Genomic DNA, 17,727 nt, shown 5'->3' on the forward strand with positions numbered 1-17,727 from the left:
CTTTTCTCGGCCTTTTTTTCCCTCTAAGGCAGAATGGAATGTAAGAACATCAAAGAAGGCTCTGTAGAGGGACCCTGGCCCATCAGACTCCATTGACCTTAGAATAGTTTGAGCTAAAACAGATTTTAGAATCAAGAGATAGAATCTTATCATAGCTGTCTTTGGCTGAAGTTAGGCAGAGCAAAAAGCTTTACTGTGATCATGCATCTTTCTTCTTTACCTTTTCCTGTGTCATACACAGAATAAGCTTCAGCTGCCTTCCAACCATAACTGTATGAGTTGTTGTGTTTCATGTAGAATGCCTGGTTTCGGAAATCTCGATTCAAAGGCGGGAAAGGAAAAAAGCTGAACATTGGTGGTGGAGGCCTCGGCTACAGGGAACGACCTGGTCTGGGCTCCGAGAACACAGTAAGTCATAAAGGCAAGAGGTTCTTGAACTGAGTCTGTTTTGGATGAGGTTAAAGATTATTTCTGGTTCATTAAGTGCCTACTTTTTGCAGAGCACTTCACTAGGAAGCTTGATTAAACATTTAGGTAAATCATACTCTGTCCTCATAAAGCTTTCAGTCTAGCAGGGGAAGAAAACTAAGCAAAATAAAGTGCCATATGATGTTCACATGGGGAAGATGCTATCAGTAAAGGGAGTCTTGGGGACTAGAGGAAGTAGTAGGTGTGTTGAAAAGAGTTGGACTTGAAATTGGGAAATTAGTCTTTAAAAGATGGTTAAAGAATCAGTAGAAAATGAAGGAGGGACATTCTGGCAGAGGAATAGTACGAGGGAGGGGCCTGTTCTGAATACAGAAAGGACAGTTTGGCTAGAACTTAAAAATTAGATTGGAAATAATAACATCTTAACATTTACATGGTACTTTTAAGATTTACAAGGTGTGCAGCAGCTAGTTGGCACAGTTGGTAGAGCACCGGCTCTGGAGTCAGGGGGACCTGGATTCAAATCCAGCCTCAGACACTTGACACTTAGTAGCTGTGTGACCCTGGGCAATTCACTCAACCCTCGTTGCCCTGCCAAAAAAAAAAATTTTACACGGTGCTTGATAGATATTACCTCATTTAATCCACACAACAATCGTTAGGTTGAGGTAGGTGCTATTATGTCAGTTTTACAGTCGAAGAAACTAAGTCTGAGAAAGGGATTGTGGGTTTAGCTTGTGGAGGGTCTTAAATGCTAGGAGTTTCAACTTTGCTCAAGAGGCAGTAGAGAGCCATTCATTGCTAAGCAGAGAGCAACATGATAAGATCTATGCATAAAGATTTTGAGTATGGAAGTAGTTTCAAGACTGTATTGTTGGGCCAGCTAGGTGACGCAGTGGATAGAGCACCGACCCTGGAGTCGGGAAGACCCAAATTCAAATCCTGCCTCAGACACTTAACACTTACTAGCTGTGTGACCCTAGGCAAAGTCACTTAACCCAAAGACTATTGTCAGGAAGACCAAAGTAAAAATATGAAGACCTATTCAAGTAGGTTCTTTTAAGAATCCTAGTGGGTGGTAATGAGAGCCTGGACTAGTATACTAAGGTGATGGCAATGGGGTTTGAGACAGGAGCTATATGTAAAAGCTGTTTCACCAGTGAATCAGCAGGCCTTGATAGCTGAGGGCAAAAGAGGGTCATTAGGGCTGTGGATCTGGAGCTTCCAACAAAGGTCAGATCTGGGAATACTTTAGGGAGTCTTCTATATAAAGGCAGATTAAGCTCTGAGGGTGAATAAGATCGCAAAACAGTATAAAGAAGAAAACCAAAGGCAAAACTCAGTGAAGTAGGAGAACTAGGTTATAGTGTCTCTGAACTGAAGGAAGAAACAAGTATCCAGTAGTCAGAAATATTTGATGCTAAAAAAAGTCAAGGATGATGACTTGTTGATCAGCAGTGAGGGCACAACTCAGGTTAAATACTATGAATTTTTAATGAGTAAAATCAACTCAGTTTAACACCACACATTTACTAAGCCTGGCTATACTAGCTTTGGGGACACAAAGAAAGAAATGCCACAGTCCCCCCCCCCCAACCTAAAAGTTCTAAGGGAATGGAAAGTTGAAGCAGGGGGCACCTAGGTGGCGCAGTGGATAAAGCACCGGCCCTGGATTCAGGAGGACCTGGGTTCAAATGCGGCTTCAGACACTTGACATTTACTAGCTGTGTGACTTTGGCCAAGTCACTTAACCCTCATTGCCCCGCAAAAAAAGAAAAAAAGAAAGTGAAGTAAAGAAACTCTAGGGTATAAACTATAGAAATATTAAAATAGTAACTGGTGTATAAAACAGGTTGTGGAAGCGTCTGAAACAGGAAAGCTATCCAGAGTTGGAAAGCTGGGTTAAGAGAAAGGGAATGAGTCAGAGGGGCAAGAGTCATGGTAAGAATGAGAGGCAGGTTGATTTAATGTGAATGGAAACTGTCTAAAGGTGATGATTAGAGAGGATAATTTCAAATTCTGAATCCGTTCCATGAGAGGTTGAAGAAATGTGACCATTTTGCTAGGTTTGTAAGCATAGATATCTCGGTCCTCAAAGATGAACCAAGCCCAAAAGTCATTGAGAAAGTTGTATACATCTATCTTGCTTCCTAGGGAGCTGGTTAGGTTTGGCTCAGGAACTTGTTTTGGAGCTTGTTATTAAAAACATGTCTAAGTGGCTCTGGCTTCTATTTTTTTCTTAAGGCATGGGGTATGGGGAACAGTCACTGCCAAGTTCCAGCCTTACCGTGTAACGGAACCTGTATTCTGCATTTTCTAGTACCTTGAGGTATCAGAGAATGAATGGAAACTGTTTTGTTACTTAGCTTGAAGCCTAGAGATTATTACCTCCTACTGACAGTTCTATTGCTTAATTGTCACTCCTGTACCTCAGGCAGCAGTAAATGCTGCGTATATGTATAGTCATCTCTCCCAGTTATAGCCTCTGAAAAATGGTTCCCCTTTTAGCCTTAGGAAAGAAAGATGCCTGTTGTTGGTTTGCTGCCTCTTTTCTCTAAAGGGAGAAGGAAACTTCCCCAAAGCATTGCTTAGCAATCCCAATACTGATTCCCCATTGGGATGAGGTCTAGGTTTTTCAGCAGTTCTTCCATCATCTTAGGTGTCTTTACTCCCTAGGACCGAGGAAACAACAGCAACGTGATGAGTAACTATGAAGCCTACAAGCCCTCCACAGGGGCCATGGGAGACCGCCTGACTGCAATGAAAGCAGCGTTCCAGGTCTGACATTCAGCTTTGGCACTCAGGGGAGACCTCCCTATTATATCAATAAAAAGAACAAAAGGCATGGGATGGTGGAAGGTGAGGTTGACCCTAACTGGGTAGACTTCATAGTCTGGATTTAATGATGGCACAAGTAAGGTCATAGATGCATGGGGCGGCAGTTTCTAGGAACAGGGTTTCAGGATTAAAACTAGAAAGTGATTTCCTGTGTGTCTCAGTTGAGATAACACAGCTAGTCTTTATGAACATTATCAAAATTGTACTCCCACTGCAGTCTTAACTCTTGATCTTAACAGCCCCATGAGCTATTTCCAAAGCAGCAACTATTGTGTTTCTTTAGTTGAGAGGCCAGTTTGCTACACTGATGTGGTTTTGAATCCATTTTTTCCTAAATTAATTGGGCACTTAGGTACCTGTGTCCAGGCTGGGGGTTCTTAACTTTTTGTGTCAGAACCCATTAGCAATCTTGGTGAAGCCTATGGATCGTTTCTCAGAAAATGTTTTTAAAACTTAAAACATATAGGATCACAAAGGAAATTGATTATATTAAAAGAAAGTTAAAGGGCACCCAGGTTAGGAGCCCTTGCTCCAGACTATTCTAGTTTATTTCTTGGTTTTGCTAAATCCCAAGTATATTGTATAAGAATAGAAATATACTTTGATATATAACAGATTTTGTTCTGAAGATAATACCTGTAAAGTGAATTTGCACACATTAAGAATGGTTTCCTCAGGGGCAGCTAGGTGGTGCAGTGGATAGAGCACCGGCCCTGGATTCAGGAGTACCTGAGTTCAAATCCAGCCTCAGACACTTAACACTTACTAGCTGTGTGACCCTGGGCAAGTCACTTAACCCCAATTGCCTCACTAAAAAATAATAATAATAATTTTTTTTTAAAAATGGTTTCCTCAGTGATTCCCATTTAAAATGGCAATGAGAAGGGGGCAGCTAGGTGGTGCAGTGGATAAAGCACCAGCCCTGGATTCAGGAGGACCTGAGTCCAAATCCGGCCTCAGACACTTGACACATACTAGCTGTGTGACCCTGGGTCACTCTTTGCCCTGAAAAAAAAAAAAAGGGAATGAGAAAATAGAGATGAATATTGGGCTTAATATCTTTTCCCATCACTCAAATAATGGGAAGAGCAGAATAGAATATTTTTATGGATGACAGCCCTAGGGCGCTGCACATGTAGAATTGTTATACGGTATCCCTTTACTTGTTTTCTTTGAATTTTGCCTCACTCATACAGGCACTCTTTCTCTCTCTTCTAGTCGCAGTACAAGAGCCATTTTGTTGCCGCCAGTTTAAGCAACCAGAAGGCTGGGAGCTCTGCTGCTGGGGCAAGTGGCTGGACCAGTGCAGGGAGCTTGAATTCCGTCCCGAGTAATTCAGCCCAACAGGGCCATGCCAATTCTGACAGCTCTATTGCCACAGCCGCCAAGAGCATCCCGGGCTTTGCCAGCGCTGGGAACCTTAGCAGTGTTCCAGGAGGGTACTCACCTACTGGAACCCAGGGTCTCAACAACACAGCCTCTGGGAGCAACAGCCGAGAAGGAATTGGTGGTGGTGGTGGTAATGGGAATAGAGAGCGCTACCCAGAGAACCGAGGTAGTAGTCGCCATAGCCACGGAGACAGTGGCAATCGCCACGGTGATGGTCCACGTCATGGAGATAGTCGTCATGGTGATGGATACCGCCATCCAGAAAGCAGTGGCCGGCATGGAGATGGTCACCGGCATGGAGAGAACAGACATGGGAGTGGTGGTCGACATGGGGAAAGCCGGGTTGGGAGTGATGGTCGGAATGGAGAGAGCAGGAAAGAGGCTTGTGGCCGTGAGAGCAAGACAGATGGCAGGACAGACAACAGGATGGACAGCAGGATGGACAACAGGATGGACAGCAAGACAGACTTGAAGACAGACAAGACAGCAGATGGCTTTGCTGTGCCTGAGCCACCCAAACGCAAGAAAAGCCGATGGGACAGTTAGAGGGTGTGTGCAAAAGCATGAAACGGAATGGGTGGAGTGTATTTTTTTTTTTTAAGGATTTCTTCATAAATGGCTGTGTCCTGGGGGATAAGTTCGGGCCCATAAATCTGAGCTGTAAAGATCCTCGGCTCCTAAAGGACATCAGTAGCCAAGGCCTAGAAATAAGACTCCTTCTTTAGAATCATTTTTCTTAAGCTTCCTTTGAAGCTGCTTTGGTCCTCATTGTGTGTTGAACCCTCATGTTTCAGCAGGGCTCTAGCAGCAGGGAGAGCTAGAGCTCTGGCTAGGTTGGAGCTTCTGGTATGTTCTGAGAGATTTAAGAGCGGTTAGGCAGCCATAAATCTGTTCCTGAAATCCTGTTTAGGTGTTGAGGGGCCAGTTCAGGTTGTCCTGAAAGCTAACTGTGGAGTACAGGTCAGTGCTCTGTAGTTTTTTTTTTTCCCCATCTCTTTTCTGGTGGCCAGGTAAGGGTTAAGTGTTGAGGTGGGCAGGCTCTCTGCACTCTGAGTTTTGGATTCCACAAATGGCACCAGGCAGGTACAACCTTGTTAAGTTTCTGCTGTGTGGTGCAGGTGCACCAGGTCATTTGAGAAAACTTTCAGATATATATGGGAGAGAGCAGGAAGCTGCCCCTGACAAGCTGTGCCCAGAGCTACTGTGATTAGGAAGCATTCTGGAAATTGTTCCCTAGGCCTAAGATGTTTCTTAATTAAAAATAAACCTCAACAATTTAAAAAATCCGATTTCATTGTATATTACCTTTTTTTTTTTTTACTTTTGCCACAATAAGTTTTTGCTCAAATGATTTGTTTTCACCTTGTTTATAAAAGTATCCAGAACTACCAGATTTTGTGACACTTGTGAAGGTTTCTTTCAGATGTGCATTCCTTTTTGCTTGCTCTAGTAAATGTTTTATTACTGAGAGTATGCCTGGTTTGTGTGTCATTATCTCAGATTCAGACTTACTATTAGTGGGTTCCCAGAGTCCCTGACTGTTATGACTTTATCATTAAGTCCCCTTGACAGATCAGAGATGCAGTTAGACTTCTGAATGTTTCCCTTTAATTTTTTGCTCTACCTTTCCCAGAGTTTTTATTTCCCACAGTTCCTTTCATGAGGGAACAGACGTTGGTCAAACAATGACCATTACCAGAAAATCATTAGCCACAGAGGGCAATGGTCTAAACAATTTTCTCCTACAGAAAAATGAGCCTAAGGAGAGGAAATGGCTTAGTAGTTCTCAGTGGTCGTTCTGGGGCCTTTCACTTCCTCTTCCGGCCTTTGCGCCGCTGCTCCTTCCGTTGCTGTGCCCTCAGGTCCTTCTTCATACGTGTGTCCACCACTTTAAAGTGACCTTTGACTCCAGCTGGTCGACGAACCTTTCGGCCCACACCTTTTTTAGCCACAACATAGGTAACCTGGCGCTTCTCCTTGCCAAACCCAGCCTTCTTGTAGAGACTGCAAAGGGAAGATGCAAATTTGAAAACCTAACTTTAAATTTCTAATATGGAAAGAGCAATAGTCAATATACTTTTGTAAGTCTGAGGCCAGATTTGAACTCAGGTCCTCCTGAATCCAGTGGGGCCGGTGCTCTATCCACTCCACCACCTAGCTGCCCCCCCATTATACTTTTAGGAGTGTAAAGGGATCCCAAGACCAAATTGTGTTCTGGGACCAATAACCCAACTGTATCTTACTCCACACCCCACCCTTTAGTTCCACTTCACCTCCGCAGCTGGGCCATCTTCTCCCGTTCAGAGATATCCACTGTATTTACCACAGCCTCTGCCTTCTTCTTAGTCTGCTCCATTTTCTTTAACATCTGTGGATAGAATCCTTGGTTATGCGACTGCCTTCCAAGGAAGACCTTCAGGCTGCCTCAGGAAGCACTTCTGTTACTCACTCTGCGCTTCTTTCGGGCCTTGGCCTCAGCCACTTTTTTGATGGGCCGAGCATTGATCTCACGCCAGCGTTTCCGGTATTCCTCCACTGTCTTCTTATCCAGGGGCAGTGGCCGAATTCGGTGCTGCTTTTCCTCTTGCACAAACCACTCAGGGAGGTCGCCTTCGTCCTCATTATACGTGTATCTGATGGAAAAGAGTACCCGTTTACCCAATGCTTTCTGAAATACCTGTCCATTCACCTAGAGTCCATGCTTCTCCATAATTCCTACTCTTCCTACCTGCTGAAGGAGTCATCCACAAGGTCCCGCCGTGCCTTCCGGGAAGTGGCAATCATTGCACCCAGAGCCAGACCTTCTGGGTCCAATATCTGGCGTTTGACTAAGAACAGATTTTTTGAGCTCAGTACCCAACACAGCATCCTAGAATGCCCCTTACCCGCCCTACCAAGCAGAACCCTGGCCCTCTTACCTGGGTCCTCAATAGGCACTACCACAAACCCATCATCAGGCTCCACTGAACGTCCCCGCTTCTTACCTCGGGGTCCTTTACTTAATTTTCTATTAAAAAAGAAAGAAAGCATGAGCCTGGCTTCTCCCCACTAATCAAATCCCCTTCCCTGACAAAAGAACTGTTTGAGAAATGAGGCCTGTCACCTCTCATCTTCACTGCTACTGCTATCACTGTCTGAACTGCTGTCATCTTCATCTTCTTTGGCAGAAGTGGCTACCTTTGCCTCCACAGTGAGTTGGGCCTGAGGTTGGGAAGGTAGTTCCTCCTGCCTTGAACTTGTAGCCTTCCGCGGGGGTTTCTGTTTTTCTTTACAGCGACTCTCATACAAGAGTTGAGCCTGGCTTATCTCCAGGGCCTGATCTTCATCATCATCAATCCCAGCAAAACCACCCTGCAACAAGGAAGGGCTTCAGGGAGGTGGGAACAAGCAGTCCTGTCTGTCCTCTGCCTCACACCACCAGACTTTCAGATCCCCTTCTCACAGTTCCAATACCCCCACCTGGTATTATCCTTACTTTGGAAAACCACAGGTTGGTTTGCTCTTCCTGAAGGACAGCCTTCTCCTCTAGTGGTACCAAAAGAGGGTTATCTTGTTCTTCCTCCTCTTCTTGATGCTGCTGCTCTGCAAACTTCACACTGCGGGCACAGAAATGGATTACAGGGGAACTTAAGCCGGCAGGCTCTTGTGGATTCCCACACTAATTCTTAAAATTAGACACTGCCATGGAACATATTTCCTCTTCCATGTCACAGGATCACGGGTTTTGGAGCTGAAAGAAACGTCAAACACCCTAAAACTGGGCTCACCGTTTTCGAGATGGAGGATCTCCATATCCCTTAACTCCAGCTAGATCTTCAGGGTCCAGGTCACTGGCCAGAGATTCATCATCAGCATCCTCATTCTCTTCATCAGATAAATAGATATCATTCTCTGGTTCCTCCAACAGGAATCTGTCTGCAGCCCCCATATTTCCTTGGGACACTTCCTGCAGTAGCTGTGGTTTTAATATAAAAAGGCCAGGGCTTATGCCTTCAATTTACGTCCATAATTCCACTTAAGAGTTCTTAGTCTTGCCCTCTGTGGCTGAGCAGAACACGTCTAACAACTCTTCAAATACTTGAAAACAGAGATGACGTATCCCCTAAATCCTCTCATCTATCCAATCCACGTCCCCCCACCGTCCTGGCTGCACTAGTGAGATACTCCAGATAGGGTCTGCACATCTCTGCATGCACCAGGAAGATTGATCACGCTTCTCTTCTTCTGGAAGCACAATAAAATGAAACCGAAAGTTCATCCAAATCACTGCTAAGAATGCAGAACTGCACAGGATCAAAGGCAGGATGGATCCCTGAGGGCACTCCAATGGAGGCCTTCCAAGTTGGGAGACTGTCTGTGTTCAGTACCCTAATGAAAGTCAGCTTTATATCCCCTTCCCAGCCCTCATCCTTCCAGACTTAAGTAGCATCATTCCTTCAGTCTAGCCTCACATAGAATATTATGCCAATTAGATGCATGGTAAACCCACCATGAGAGTCTATATTTCCTAACTCCTATCCTTGGGCTTTTCCACAATCTATAATCACAGATTACAAAGTTGCTTTAGTTAAATGGCACTAGGGGAATCTAGTCCGTGGTGCTCCATGGATATTGAATAGTCCTAACACACCCCTCCCCATGTCTCTCCTCCAGCCCACCTGGTGGCCACGGATTGTCCGTAGGGAAAACATCCCAGTTTCACCATCGTCAGCAATGGACACTCCAGGCAGATCCATCTTCAGCTCCACACGCTCCCGTTGCTTCCTCTGCTCCTGAAGTAGCTTTTTTTTCTTTCTGAATAGTCAATGTGGGATCAATTCTGGTGAACCCCAGGAAGATATATATTGAGAGTCCTTAGGCCTCCCCATATCAGCCAATCCTCCTAGGCAGCTTTTTCCAAACCCTACAACCCTCCCACATCTGCTGACTCAAAAGTCAAGAACTTGGAGACAGGATATTATAAACATGACACAAGCCACATGTGAAAAGTACTGAAGTACATTTGAAAATTGAACCTGTGTCTTACAATGAAGACTCAAAGCCTCCAGCAGATAACAACATGCAAATTGATGCCACAAAGCATATGCTGCTTAGCATTTACTTCATTGCAATTGTCTGGCTTTTCTATACCTTTGTACAAAGTGCTATTTTCTTTTTTTAAAAAAGGCATCTTGCAGTCTTCTCCCATCTACCCACTCCCATACTTTGTGCCCCACTTGAAAGGGCCTGGCCCTTGTCACTGGTCTCTTACCTCTTCAGCTCTGCTACCTCCTGGGCCTTCATTTCTGCAAGAGCTCTGTCCAAATCCTCCTCCTCATCCTCAGCAGCAACTGTTGTCTTTTTCCCTCCTCCTTCCTCTTGTTCCTCCTCCTCCTCCTCTCCAGAGCTAAGGCTGGGATGGAGGTAAAACAGATGGATGAAGCCACATTCAGTGTCATTAGCCCTCTCCCAGTCTTCCTCTGATCTCGTACCCTCCTCCCTCGATCCTCATCTTACCTGATGTCCAGTGCCTTGGCCTGCTCTTTTAGCTTCTTGGCCACAAATCGACGGAGCTTTGTCCTCCAATTCAGCAGGGACCTGTTCCAAAAAGCCCCGTTGCTGACCACCCTACCCTATCATCATCAAATGCTTCACCGAAGGCATCAGATGTACATTCAGATACCAAGATCACAAAAGGAAAAAACAATACAATACGTTGTACCTAACCCCAGTTTATTTCTTACGCACTCAGGCTTGCCCCCAGGTCCTTCCTAGTTTCATAATTTGAGGTGTCTGCCCTTGTACCTGAGTTCCTTTCGCCCTAGCACTTTGATGTCCTGGCAGTACACTTTCACATCTTCACTAGTGGCTGGATGCTGCTCCAATTCCTTATCGTCCAGTATGATCTGCTCAACAATGAAGAAGAGGAATCAGAAGACTGAACTTCCTAGTGGGGTCAGGGCAACTTTTCCACATGACTCTTTAACCCTCAACACTCACCTCACTAGCTTTGGAGAGGAAGTCAACGGGGTTGGCAGCTCGGAGAAAGTCAGTGATGGAGACCCGGTGATAGAGGGTGAGGTCACCCTCAGCATAACCCTCAGCCTAGGGGGACAGGAAAGAAACAGGACAGGGGAGTCCCCTTTCAGATAATCTCACAGATTCACATTCCTTTTCCTTCTCAGAAATGTCAGGATATGTCTACTTCTCTTCCACATACAAACCTTGGGCTTCTTCTTGGTTACCAATTCACTCACAGTCTTGGCCTGAACTTCAACCTCTTTAAAGGCAAATTTGGGGTCAAAGAATTTACTGTCAATCTTATCAGGAGCCAAGAAACCTGGAAGAGAAGTATACAGAGAGAAAGGAAAAAGATGAAAAGAACAGACTTTGAGGGGGGGAAAAAGAGGGCTCGGGAGAGTCGAACAACAAATAGAAATATAAGAGAACTCACCCTGGCAGACCACAAAGATCTCTGCAGACTCCTGGCGGGAAGCCTGGGGCTTAGTGGCCTGGACATGGCGAAACAGCTGCTGGAAAATCCAGAGAAGGGGCTGGTAGTCACGGGAACGAAAGACCTTAGTGATAAAACAGCCACCACGTGCCAGGAAGTCACAAGCCAGACGGAGTGCCATCAAGGTCAGGTGGGCTGAGGGGAAGCAAGACTTGTCAGCTAGGGGGCTCGGCAGCCATGAATCATCCCAGCCCCAATTTTTCTTTAGGTACCTTGTGAGTAGGCATCATGAACCCAGCTAGCCCCTACATTAGGGGCCCCATCATTGAGCACAACATCAACCTTCCAAGTCTTCAGCTCCTTCCTGAGAGCCTGCAAAAAGGAAACAGAAAGTCACATCTCCTTTCTAAAATTTGGGTCTTCCCTATGGCCTGGCCCATTTCAAGGGCTTACTACTAAATTGCTTTTACTTGAACCAAGTAAGTGGCACGAAGGACACAAGAATGGGGACTGACAGAAATCCAGAATAAGACATAACTAGTCTTGTGTAAATAGCACAAGGACACTGGGCATTATGTTATGGGTAACACAGGGTCCCAATCCTCTCCCACTTATGTATTTGCATTTCTCACAACCGAAGAAATTCATGATGACAAATCCAATCACATACACTGAAAACACAGACCTGGCTCCAGTCACTATTCACATTACCTCGCCCTACCCCAACTATCTCCACATACACCCCCCATTTCACCATACCCCTACCAGAAACCATTTCATCCTCAGAACATCCCCACACATGCAAACCTCCCCCCCTCACCCCCCATGGTTGCTTTCAGTCACCTATTATAACTAGACCTGGCTCCAGTCATGCTTCACATTTTACTCTCTCCACTATCCTCCCCAAGAACCCAAACCACAGAATGAGTCTCCTCTGTGCTACTACAGAGATCAGCTTCAATTTATATTTGTATCCCTGGTGCTTGGCACAAAGTAATTGCTTAACATATGCTTTTTCTTTCATTTGGTCAAAGTTCTCACTCCTATATGGGAAAGGTTCCCAAAAGTGGAATCAAGGAGTGGAAGTGAAGATAGTGGCTTAGTATCCCCAAATAAACCACTGAAAGAGAGTGATGACAAGGTATAAAGGCATGGGTAGGAGGGTGAGGAGCAAGGGCTTACTTGTCGACATTTTTCAGTTGTGATATCCTCTTGAAGGGTAACCACATTGGGGATGGGCTTGATTGGAACCAGATCCACTCCTAGAAAAAACACAGTGAGACCCCAGCTACTACAGGGGAGATACAGTCAGAATCCAACCCCACCCCCAAGAATTCAGGAACGACACCTTAACACTCACCCACAATAAGGCTAGACACTGGCATGAACTTGGAAGCCACCTGAAGCCTGGAAAATTAAAGAGAGTAATTAAGTAAGACTCGGAAGTTGTCTTTTCTCCTTCCCTTATAAATTAACAAACTTGTTGCTGTCACCTCTACGGAAAAATGAGATTTGGGGAGGGGGGTGGTAAAGAGGGAAAATGAAACAGTTTGCAATTTGTTAGGTGAAATCCCTTTATGTCGGTCCCATTTCCAGCCCTATGACGGATGCTGGGGGGTGGGGTGGGGGATGAGCGGGGGAGAAGAACCAAACGCCGGGAGACCATCCGAACCCCTAGGAAATGTGTCGCCTAAGCGCGGGCGTAGGGGGGTGGGCAGTCAAAGAGTAGGTAAGGAGGGGAAGGCTTCCCGGAGGCGGGGACGAGATGCCCAAGGAATCGGCCGAGGTCACCCACCATCCCCCGGGCGCCGCACACAGGTCCAGCAAGGCCCGGGCTTTCTGCAAGAACTGGAAGCGGCGGTTCAGCTGGATCAGCTTGAAGGCGGAGCGGGAACGAAAGCCTGGGGAAGGAGAGGGACCGAATAAGCGGGGACGGAGGCGGGGACGAGGGAGGTCCAGAAGACCCGCGGCTTCGGGCGCCTCCAAACTCACCGGTCTCCTTCGCTAGGTGGTAGAACTTGTCCCGCCGGCTCTTCCCGACTTTGCCCTTCTTCCCCATGGCGCTGGATGGGGGTGTCCACTCAGCCTGGACGGGGAGAAGTTCCGGTGTACTCCCTCCTAGAGCTCACCACTTTCCGAGATCCAACAAGCAAGCCCACCCAAACTTTTGGGGGCACGTGTAAGCTAGGGACGCACTTCCTCCCTTTTCCGTCGCCGTCGCTCTTACGTGATGACTCCGCCCCTTCAGCCATCTTGATTTTTTTTTTAATTGTGGCGGTTTTGGTTTGTTGTTGTTTTTGATAGGACTTTACAATAGGGCGGGACTTTCAAGGTCATCTAATCCAATCCCCTTATTGCTATGGAAGTCAGATACTGGAAGTGACGTCTCTAAGCTCTCTGGAGTCACATAACGCAGAGAATGGCCCACGGAGCCGTAAGAAACCAATTATCCAGGAAGTGTTTGGGAGGAGCATTTTCAGCTCACCTCATCCATTTACTCTCCGAAATGGCCAGACGGGGGTTTCCGACCTTCCCAACATGGCCTCTAGTCGCAGTCATTCTTGCAGGAAGAGCGACGCGTTTCTTGACCCGGAAGCTTTATTTTGCGGGCTGCGGTCGCTCCCGCCCTTTTGCGCTTGCGCCCGGAACCCTCTTGGATGCCGGCATCCGGCTCTGAGAAGGGAAGATGGCGCTGGACGGACCGGAGCAAGTAAGGATCCTGCGGCGGGGCCAGAGCAGGGAGTTGTGGGGACTGATGGGGTTTGGAATTAAAGTCTGGGCCAGGTACAAACGGAATCCAGGTTTGGGCCCGATGGAGACGGGGGCCGAGCCCAAACAGGGACCGGTGCTACCCCATAGGCCGACGTGCTTTGTCAGCGCAGCCCCGGCCGGATCAGGCCCGGGGACGGGGCTGGGGATGCGGCCCAGATCCCGGATCTCATGGGGCGCGGGCATCCTCGTCCCCCGCCGCCTGATTGGTATTCGTGTGTGTGTGCTTGTGTTGTGTTGTGTGTGTTTTGCTTCCCCGCCCAGATTGATGTTAAACTCTGACCCCGGACAGTGAGTGCCTGCCTCACAGGTCTCTGTGCCGTAGGCACCCCCACAAAATGTAATTTGATAACATTTCTTCAGCAGATGGAGTTGGAGGAGGGCAAGGCCGGCAGTGGGCTGCGACAGTATTACCTGTCCAAAATCGAGGAGCTGCAGGTGAGGCCGGACACTAGAGAAGAGGTGGGGCAGGGGATGAGGAGGGACTGAAGGGACCTGTCGTTCCAGGAGTGATCATCGTTCACGTCACTCTGGGAGGGAATGGAATGGATGGGGAGGGACATATACTAGGTATTATGGGAATCGGAGTCAAATTTGGGGGAGGGGGAAGAGACTAATTACAAGGACCTTCCCACTTAGGGAGCGATCCTCTGAAACGAGCAGGGTTGTTGAGCCCAGAAGGAAGTGAGGAAAGTATGGGAAGTTGGGCTTGCCCGATGTGGAGAGGGGGTTCAGTTTAAAAAAAAAAAGTGAGGTACTGAGAAGATACTACTGTGGACTTGAGCTCAAGGAAGACAGAAAACTCAGTATTCTAATTTTTAGGAGGGGCTCAGACTAGAAACTAGGTGGAATGAAGACATATTAAAGGGGTATATTCCTACATCAGTGGGGGCTTTGATGCTTTTATAGGGAAAATAAGGTATACAGTTAGTGGAGGAAGGGTTGGGGGCTACGTGGTCCTTATTAGAGACTTCTTTGTTTTAGTGAACAACTGACCTGGCTTAAAAAAAAAAAGTCCTGCTAAGACCAAGTACATTAGTCCTTAGTCTTCCTTATATATTTAGGGAATTTGGCTAGGATCCTTTTTTTTTTAAAAGCTACTCGCCTAGAGATTATACTGGTTGTCTTCTGTCCCCTACAGCTGATTGTTAATGACAAAAGCCAAAATCTCCGTCGTCTGCAAGCACAAAGAAATGAGCTTAATGCAAAAGGTAAGAGCCCAGTGTCTGGACTGGGATTCATAGATTCTGGGTTCTGTCTTGACTTTCTGGGTGATATCCTTGCTACACTTCAAATATTAACAATGTAGCCTATATTTGAACAGCTGTGTGGTGCAGTGGATAGAATGCCAGGCCTGGAGTCAAGAAAACTGATCTTCCTGACTTCAAATCTGGCCTTAGACACATACTAGCTGTGTGACCCTGGTCAAGTCACTTAATCCTGTTTGCCCCACTTTCCCCAGCTGTAGAAGAAAATGGCAAACAACTATGGTGCCTGCCAAGAAAACCCCAAATGGGGTCACCAGAAGTTGGACATGACCAAAACAACAGGACAAAAACATAATTAACATTAGGATTGTCATTACTTCCTATTCCAAATATATTGGAGACTTCTTAAGGACCAGTGAAGATACCTTATGCTCCACAACAGTGCTTGAATTAATTGAATTGCTGTGCTAGAATGGGAATCAGGTTATATGTTGAACTATTTAGCAAAACATTAGCAAGATTTAAAAAAATAAAACTGCTTATAATTTGCTTCCCATACAGTGCGCCTGCTTCGGGAGGAGCTGCAGCTGTTGCAGGAGCAGGGGTCCTATGTAGGGGAAGTGGTCCGAGCTATGGATAAAAAGAAAGTTTTGGTCAAGGTAAAGAGTTTGACCCCAGGGGCTTTAACAGGTGTGTTTGCTGTATTCTTTAACCCTTAGATGGACCCTTGTAGGGGGACAGCATCACATCTTACTGACTGATATTATATTCTTTTAATATTTCTTGGCTTATGACTTGGTACCTGAGATGGAGGCTGGTACTACTTGGAAAGCTAACAAGCTCCTCTCTCTAGGTACATCCTGAGGGGAAGTTTGTGGTGGATGTAGATAAGAACATTGACATCAATGACGTAAGTATGGCAACTCCAGAAATAAAGGGGGTGAGGGGCTGGGGCCTGTCAGCTTATACTATGGTGATATCAACTATCACAACCAGGTGACACCCAATTGCCGTGTGGCCCTTCGAAATGACAGCTACACTCTGCACAAAATTCTGCCCAACAAAGTAGATCCATTGGTATCTTTGATGATGGTGGAAAAAGTGCCTGATTCAACCTATGAGATGATTGGTGGCCTGGACAAGCAGATAAAGGAGATCAAAGAAGTGATTGAACTGCCTGTTAAGCATCCTGAGCTCTTTGAGGCACTAGGCATTGCACAGCCCAAGGTGAGGGGCAGGATTTACTTTGGGAGCCAAATTGGGTGTTTCAATCCATACCCTGTGCCAGATACCAGTATTGTCACAAAGAAGGCTGGGTTCAAGGCAGTTGTGCCTGAAAGACACTAATTGGGATTTGGGACAGATGGGATAGATTTTACTATGAGGACTAAGTTTCACCTACCCTACCCTAGGGTGTATTGCTGTACGGACCTCCAGGTACTGGCAAAACTCTCTTGGCTCGGGCTGTGGCTCATCACACTGACTGCACCTTTATTCGTGTCTCAGGCTCAGAATTGGTACAGAAATTCATTGGGGAAGGTAAGCATGGTAGGGGAAGATAAAGTCATGAGGTAACCTCAGTTTTTAAGGGAAAGCCAGAATCCTTCCCCCGCTTTGGCACTCAGTTTTTGACACACGTTTATGTTTATCAGGGGCACGAATGGTACGGGAGTTGTTTGTTATGGCCCGAGAACATGCCCCCTCCATCATCTTCATGGATGAGATCGACTCCATTGGTTCCTCACGGCTAGAAGGTGGCTCTGGTGGGGACAGTGAAGTACAGCGAACAATGCTCGAGCTGCTCAACCAACTGGACGGCTTTGAAGCCACTAAGAACATCAAGGTGGGAAGGATTCTGGTTGGAGCAAGTGGAGAACAAAGGGGTAAAACCTAGCCCTAGGAAAGAGAATAAAGACAGCTGATGACCTCTCTTCCCTTCTACAGGTTATCATGGCCACCAACAGAATTGATATCCTAGATTCTGCTCTACTTCGCCCTGGTAGAATTGACAGGAAGATTGAGTTCCCACCCCCTAATGAGGAGGTTGGTGGTAGAGAGCACCCAGGGGAAGGTGTAGCTGCCTAAGAGGGGGGGAGTGTAATGCTCAAGGCTTCCCTCTCCTCTCTACCACTACAGGCACGATTGGATATTTTGAAAATCCATTCTCGGAAAATGAACCTGACTCGGGGTATCAACCTACGGAAAATTGCTGAGCTCATGCCTGGGGCATCAGGGGCTGAAGTAAAGGTAAGCTAGAGTGCACATGAAGGAAAGGATGGCTTAAGAGCTCACAATCCTGTTAAAAGACTGGCACAGCATTTTCTTCATCTTTCTTTCTGTGTATAGGGTGTGTGCACAGAAGCTGGAATGTACGCCCTTCGAGAAAGGCGTGTCCATGTCACCCAGGAAGACTTTGAGATGGCAGTAGCCAAGGTAACAAAGCAGTGACTGGGGGAGGTGGGGAGCCACAATACCCTCTAACCTGTAACTTTGCAAAGAGGGATAGGACCCCTATTGCAATAGTTATAATTTCTTCCTTCAGGTCATGCAGAAAGATAGTGAGAAGAACATGTCCATCAAGAAACTGTGGAAATGAAGTGGTCAGCTTTACATCTCCCAAATAAAGCTCTCTGGGCCCGTTCTCCTATGATTCTAGTCTTT

General features: G+C 46.4%; 3 protein-coding genes across 6 annotated transcripts in view; 2 read left to right on the plus strand and 1 right to left on the minus strand.

Moving 5' to 3' along the window:
• Positions 1 to 6,126, plus strand: part of DDX42 (DEAD-box helicase 42) — a 45,768-nt gene extending 39,642 nt beyond the window's left edge. The window contains exons 16-18 of the mRNA XM_044001124.1: positions 298 to 408; positions 3,106 to 3,207; positions 4,486 to 6,126. Coding sequence (XP_043857059.1) covers positions 298 to 408; positions 3,106 to 3,207; positions 4,486 to 5,202 — 930 coding nt within the window. The 3' untranslated portion in view covers positions 5,203 to 6,126. The remainder of the gene's footprint in view (positions 1 to 297; positions 409 to 3,105; positions 3,208 to 4,485) is intronic.
• Positions 6,127 to 6,216: 90 nt separating this feature from the next.
• FTSJ3 (FtsJ RNA 2'-O-methyltransferase 3) lies at positions 6,217 to 13,431 on the minus strand. Its single transcript, XM_044001125.1, has 20 exons — positions 13,082 to 13,431; positions 12,885 to 12,990; positions 12,450 to 12,496; positions 12,272 to 12,351; positions 11,362 to 11,461; positions 11,090 to 11,284; positions 10,860 to 10,975; positions 10,636 to 10,740; positions 10,441 to 10,541; positions 10,153 to 10,233; positions 9,908 to 10,048; positions 9,315 to 9,450; positions 8,424 to 8,611; positions 8,132 to 8,252; positions 7,760 to 8,007; positions 7,575 to 7,663; positions 7,385 to 7,484; positions 7,106 to 7,289; positions 6,930 to 7,024; positions 6,217 to 6,660 (listed from the first exon to the last, which is right to left on the minus strand). The coding sequence occupies exons 1-20, from the start codon at positions 13,146 to 13,148 to the stop codon at positions 6,465 to 6,467; spliced, it is 2,496 nt and encodes an 831-aa protein (XP_043857060.1). The 5' UTR covers positions 13,149 to 13,431; the 3' UTR covers positions 6,217 to 6,464.
• Positions 13,432 to 13,583: 152 nt separating this feature from the next.
• On the plus strand, positions 13,584 to 17,713 carry PSMC5 (proteasome 26S subunit, ATPase 5). 4 transcript variants are annotated; one of them, XM_044001131.1, is made up of 12 exons: positions 13,584 to 13,799; positions 14,225 to 14,296; positions 14,956 to 15,069; positions 15,628 to 15,725; positions 15,920 to 15,976; positions 16,063 to 16,293; positions 16,479 to 16,605; positions 16,719 to 16,909; positions 17,011 to 17,109; positions 17,203 to 17,313; positions 17,413 to 17,499; positions 17,609 to 17,713. In XM_044001131.1, exons 1-12 carry the CDS (start codon positions 13,628 to 13,630, stop codon positions 17,660 to 17,662), a joined length of 1,413 nt encoding a protein of 470 aa, XP_043857066.1. In that variant the 5' UTR covers positions 13,584 to 13,627; the 3' UTR covers positions 17,663 to 17,713. The 4 variants fall into 4 exon arrangements, with proteins under 4 accessions (XP_043857066.1, XP_043857065.1, XP_043857067.1 ...); XM_044001130.1 differs by having other exon boundaries at positions 13,585 to 13,799; positions 14,222 to 14,296; XM_044001132.1 differs by having other exon boundaries at positions 13,658 to 13,799; positions 14,222 to 14,296; positions 15,000 to 15,069.
• The last annotated feature ends 14 nt before the right edge of the window (positions 17,714 to 17,727 follow it).

Source organism: Dromiciops gliroides, chromosome 4 (assembly GCF_019393635.1).
Source record: "Dromiciops gliroides isolate mDroGli1 chromosome 4, mDroGli1.pri, whole genome shotgun sequence".
Classification (NCBI taxonomy): domain Eukaryota; kingdom Metazoa; phylum Chordata; class Mammalia; order Microbiotheria; family Microbiotheriidae; genus Dromiciops; species Dromiciops gliroides.

Excerpts from the sequence above, each read along its gene's own strand:
- FTSJ3 (XM_044001125.1), bottom strand. The coding sequence starts at position 13,148 with ATGGGGAAGAAGGGCAAAGTCGGGAAGAGCCGGCGGGACAAGTTCTAC. Across the intron at positions 10,049-10,152 it reads GCCAAGGCACTGGACATCAG|CCTTAGCTCTGGAGAGGAGG; the intron begins GTAAGATGAGGA and ends CCTCCATCCCAG. Across the intron at positions 7,485-7,574 it reads AGTGCCTATTGAGGACCCAG|TCAAACGCCAGATATTGGAC; the intron begins GTAAGAGGGCCA and ends ATCTGTTCTTAG.
- PSMC5 (XM_044001130.1), top strand. The coding sequence starts at position 13,628 with ATGGCCTCTAGTCGCAGTCATTCTTGCAGGAAGAGCGACGCGTTTCTT. Across the intron at positions 15,070-15,627 it reads AAATGAGCTTAATGCAAAAG|TGCGCCTGCTTCGGGAGGAG; the intron begins GTAAGAGCCCAG and ends CTTCCCATACAG. Across the intron at positions 15,726-15,919 it reads AAAAGAAAGTTTTGGTCAAG|GTACATCCTGAGGGGAAGTT; the intron begins GTAAAGAGTTTG and ends TCCTCTCTCTAG.